The 5,374-nt window shown below is 33.7% G+C and overlaps 1 protein-coding gene across 1 annotated transcript; it reads right to left on the reverse strand.

Annotated features, from left to right (window-relative positions):
• Positions 1-931: 931 nt before the first annotated feature.
• Positions 932-3,747, reverse strand: LOC122595958. The gene is made up of 2 exons (XM_043768446.1): positions 3,538-3,747; positions 932-2,375 (listed from the first exon to the last, which is right to left on the reverse strand). The coding sequence occupies exon 2, from the start codon at positions 2,335-2,337 to the stop codon at positions 1,246-1,248; it is 1,092 nt and encodes a 363-aa protein (XP_043624381.1). The 5' UTR covers positions 2,338-2,375; positions 3,538-3,747; the 3' UTR covers positions 932-1,245.
• Positions 3,748-5,374: the final 1,627 nt, after the last annotated feature.

Raw genomic sequence — 5,374 nt, forward strand, 5'->3', positions numbered from 1 at the left:
GATTTTGTTTCACTTAATTTGTAAATACTTGATAATGATAATGTTTTTGACATTTGGAGAGTACATTTTGTCAAGTATCCACAGTCTAGCCCAATGCGACTCAAATGGCGTTTGCGTTTTTGAATGACCACACGAAATCACAATGATAGTTTCTAGTTCTCGGTTGCATTGTTAATCTTCTGCTCCAGTATACTTACTGAAATGTATAATTATGTACAAAATGCACTTTACCTTTTTGACTCATTTCATTTGTTCGTTTTCTGATGTGGAAATAAATAACTTTGCTATATTAAACTATTAATAAGGTAATGAAATCGACATAAAGTACCAATATTGTATATCGTGTATGATTTGATTACAAGACTTTTATATATTTTTTCAATACAACAGGCTTAGCAGCCGGGAAAATTTTATTACTCGAAACCAAATAAATAACCACATGTGTAAATAAATGGGCTATGTTTCTTCGCCCATTGACCCATATTGACATCTTTAACAAAGGCCCATAAATGAGTGTTGAACCGTTGATGGGTTTTGGTGTACATTCAACTGTTTATCTGTTGTGCCTGTGCTACTAACCTGTGAACAAAGTACACACATAAAGGCCATTTGATATGTAATACAAACTTCTTTTTAGACGCAATACTTGTATACGTCACGCATATTCACAATTTGCTCCTGACAAGATTAAAATCCATAACCTATCGGTTGATCGGGTCAATCTTGAATACTGCTGTGACTTTGGATATTGAGTGTGCTAAAACAAGGCTGTGTAAGCCTGTAAGGGCATTATGCTATCTTTGTTATCTATAAGTATTGAGGTACATTGTAAACTTACCCCTTCAATATCATCCAAACTGTTTGGCTTTCAGTATGTATGTACACATGTATGCATATATTTATGGTCATGACAAAGGACGCGCAGAGCCAATATCATGAAGATCATCACATGTTTAGATTAATCTATATTTGTTCTTCCTAGAAAACATGTTACAGCTTTTACTGTATGGAATACACAATTTATTACAGAATCATTCCACTGAATATAAACTGCTTGCATCTAGTTACTTGAAATATCACAAGAAAAGGGATATCTGAACCTACACTGAACAAGTATTCTAGCAATTTCTGCTGTAGAAAGTGGCCAAAAAAGAGCATTCGTATAGGAATCTACAAAAGAAACAAACTTGACAGAAACAAAACTTATATAAGAATTTCTTAAGCCTGGCGAGAATGCTTTACTCTTTACGCGACTTTCTTGTTCATGTTTGTGAAAAGTTGACGCATTTGAAACCTCCAGACAAAGAAATAGAGCAAACCAAACCCAATCAATACATACACCCAAACGGCCTCAACTCCACTCTCGTCCTCCGACCTTACCTCCAATATACTAAACCGATCTCTTTGTGAATTCCCCGAAATACCCTCTTTCACATGACCATATAACACATACGCCCTGTTCTCTGCTCCTACAGTCACTGAGGTTGGGAAACTCTCCGTGTCAAGGGCAGTCTCGTCATAGACCACACCTTCACTCCAACTATCATCACTCTTGATAAAATATAGTTTATGTTGTGACACCACCAATAGAACACCATCACGTCTAATGGCAAGGCCATCGGGTGCTATCAATTCACGGTTTAATTGAACTATTCTTGCGGTTCCATCTTCGGAGTCAACTTTATATAACTTTCCTGTGTTTGATTGTGTAACAAGAAGGTACCCTTTGCTAACATAACCAATACCATTGAGGCCACATCCACTGTAGGGTGTGTCAGGGACAGGTGTTTTCGTAAAGGCTTTAGATTTAGATAATACAGAAGCTTTGCCTTCAAGATCCACCTTCCATATCAAATTGCTGGCAGAGTTGGTCACAAACGCATTGCCTGAGAAATCAACAGCAACGTCATTGGCTCCAGCTCCTGAAATGGAGGATGCAGAGTCATAGAGAGTGGCAAGAAAGAGGCGTTTATGGGGGGCACGTAAGTCATAAGCGGCAAGGGCACAGTTGGAAGGTTCTGAATGGCGGTAGACCACTGCTAGCATACGGTTATAAGTGACATCTACAGTGACACCAAGGAAAGATGAGTTGGCAGGGAGGGATTCGTCAAAAACTAGGGTGCTTACTACACCGGCATCAGATACAGATAGGATGGTCGGGTGACGCAGGGACCCTACAATGAAGTGCTGGCTTATTCGGTCATATGTTACAGACTCTGGGTAAAGGTTGGGTGAACGGAAACTGATTACATGTGGAGAGCTTGCATATACTAATCCTTGAAAAAGGCTAAAAATTGTGGTTAATACGAGTATAGTTTTGGATATGTTAACAGACATGATTATGATTTAGTCCAAACTGGGATATGAATCTTTACCTGAAAACAAAGATTAAAGATTAGCGCTTTTACATAGATAATATGCTAACTTCTCTTGTAAAAGAAGTTAATAATACTAAGTCATAGTCAAACTAACAAAAGAATAAAAAAGCAAAAAAAAATTTCTCAAGATAAGGCAGGCATATATACAGAGACCAAATGCTATATTGTTCTAATTTCCACATCAATTACAAGGATGAATGATGAACAAATGTGCTCTCTGTTAGTAAGTGATTCTAAACTCTAAAGTTCGTATATCAGTTATGAATGATACGAGGGCGCTATGAAATCTAAAAGCTTAGGGCGCGTTTAGTTGGAGAAAATGTTTTTAAGTTTTCCATTTTTAGTTTTCTAGAAAATGAAAAGGTTTTTCATTTCTAAAAAACTCTTGAAAATTTTGAAAACGCGTTCAAAATAAAAGATGGAGTTTTCATTTTTTCATTTTAGAAAACTAGAAAACATGTTCAAATTCACTTGTTTTCTAATTTTAGGTTTATAAAAGGTTTAGAAAATAGAAAAGTGAAAACAAAAACTGAAAAAAATAGTTTTCTAATTTTAGTGCAAAAGTTGAAAAAGGAAATTTTCATTTTCTAGGAAAACCTTTCTAAAAAGTTACAATTTAAACGTGTTTCCTGTTTTCCATGTTTTCTTGGAAAATGAAAATGGAAAACAAGGGAGTTTTCTTGAACTAAACGCACCCTTAATCATTTTCAGACTTTTTCATTTTATATGGCCTAATGCAGTGTACTTACACAAGGGTGTTCATTTATGTCTAACATCAAATCACTTTGTAACAACCTAACAATAACAACTATAGATACAAGTATATTAATTTAAACGGTTCGATCCTCATCCCATGCAAAGGTTGGAGGGTCTTTTTTACCATTTAGGTAGAAACTGAAAGCAGCCTCTCTACTTAGGTAGAGGTAAGGTCTGCCTACATCTTAACCTCCCCCAGTGGGGCTCAAAACCCGCGGAAGCCGGCACTGAGCAGTTACTTCCGGTAAGTACATAATTAAAAGTACATGATTACAGAACTCACCCTAAAAACAGAAGCAATTTAAATTTAAATTCTACAAATCAAAACGGTAAAATAACATTTACAAAATTGATAAAAATAAATAAATAATCATAAGATAACAAGAAAATATATAAATCTTACTGGGAGTGAATGAAGATTTAGCACATGGAGACGAATTGGAAGGGTGAATCGATGAATGATTTGCTACAGCTGATTTAGATAACAAAAATATATACATATGATGTCGATACATACAATATATTAATTTGACAGAGCTTAATATAGATATAAGATTATTAATTATTATATAAGTGGGAATTTGTTGTTGATCATGGGCTTGTTTGTGTTTTTCATCTACATCTGGGATAATTGACTTTTAAAAAGTTTCAGTTGCAGCCGTCTATACTTTGGTGTTTCCAGTTTTTGCCCCATTACTTTTTCTTTCTTTCACTTTATTACCTTGTATGTCTTCTCAGTTTTAAATTCATTCTTAAACAATAAAAAAAGAATTAATTGCCTAAATCATCCCTTGTGGTTTACATATTTTCGTGGTTTTTGTCCCTCCAAGTTAATTTTTATGGATTTCGTCCTTCATCTATAATTTTTTAGTGGATAACATCCTTTTAAGGATGTAAGCTGCTAAATAAGTTTACACACATTTCGTGTTTTTCATCCCTCAAAAGGATGTAAGGTGCTAAAAACTTAAAAATGAAGGACAAAATCCACTAAAAATAACTTTAAGGGATGAAAACCACTAAAATGTGTAAACCACAAGGATGATTTGTACAATTAACTCATAAATAAAATAAAAAAAATGATTGATAAATCTAAACTATGAACCTAAATATATATCTATTACTTTTGATGTTTGACACATGTCACATGAATTTTCTCTACCATAATATTTATTGGTGTTATCATCTTATTGTTAGGTCTATCTTTAGACATATCAATTAGGCGTATTAATCATTATCTAGAAAAATAATAATCATGTACTTGAAAATCCAAAGATACGGATTAAAAAAAAGCCTGAACCTGCTCTAACTATGATAAACCTAAACTATGAACCTAAATATATGTCTAATACCACCTCTTTTTACTTCAATGACTTTTACAGTGGTAACGACATCGTCATCGCCATGTTTGATTGTTATATTATTAATTTGAAGTTGTAAACGTTTGAAACGGTTCAAAACGCAATCTGAAACAATTATTAAAAATATATTTTTCTTGACGCCATGATATTTCTGATTGTTATATTATTTGAAGCTTTATCTTCTTCTGAACTTTAGCGTACATCCACGCTAACAATATTACCGGCCATTTACTAGTAAAATATTGTTACCCAATAACTTTATTATAAGGGTTGGGTATTGTAAAACAAGTATTAAAATAAAACAAATAAGACAAGATCTTGACCTTTAAATCATGGTTAAATTGATGCATGTAAATTCACGAAGCAATTGATACACGATAATTATTCTGATGCATAGTGAATTTCAATAAAAAAAAAAAAAAACTTTTGTTTTATTTGTTATTTTTACTTATTTCACTTTACCTATAACATGCTTTTCCAACCATCACTTTCTTTAGGTGTCGAGTCCATGTCATATTGGATTGAAATTATTCCCTAGCTAGCCAATAAATTAAAATATCTCACAAACTTGTTCACCGAAGAAAAGAAGAACGTCTCATGAATTCTGGAAACTTCTTCTATTCTACATATCACCATATCCAAAAAAATCCAAAAACCAACGCACAAACACGTGCCCTTCAATACCAAAGTAAAGATATTTCTCCGTCTTCATGAACTTTCTACACATTCCATAACCACATATACACAAAAATATCTAACAGAACGATATATTATTTTCTTTTTGTAAAGGATGTTGATGCGCGATATTTTTATATCGCATAAAGGCATGGGTCCACATCCTCCAACCGCCTTTATAACTTACCGTACATAACTTCCGCATTT

Source organism: Erigeron canadensis, chromosome 4 (assembly GCF_010389155.1).
Source record: "Erigeron canadensis isolate Cc75 chromosome 4, C_canadensis_v1, whole genome shotgun sequence".
Lineage (NCBI taxonomy): Eukaryota > Viridiplantae > Streptophyta > Magnoliopsida > Asterales > Asteraceae > Erigeron > Erigeron canadensis.

What these genes read in the sequence shown, in the direction of transcription:
- LOC122595958 (XM_043768446.1), bottom strand. Translation starts at nt 2,337, where the DNA reads ATGTCTGTTAACATATCCAAAACTATACTCGTATTAACCACAATTTTT.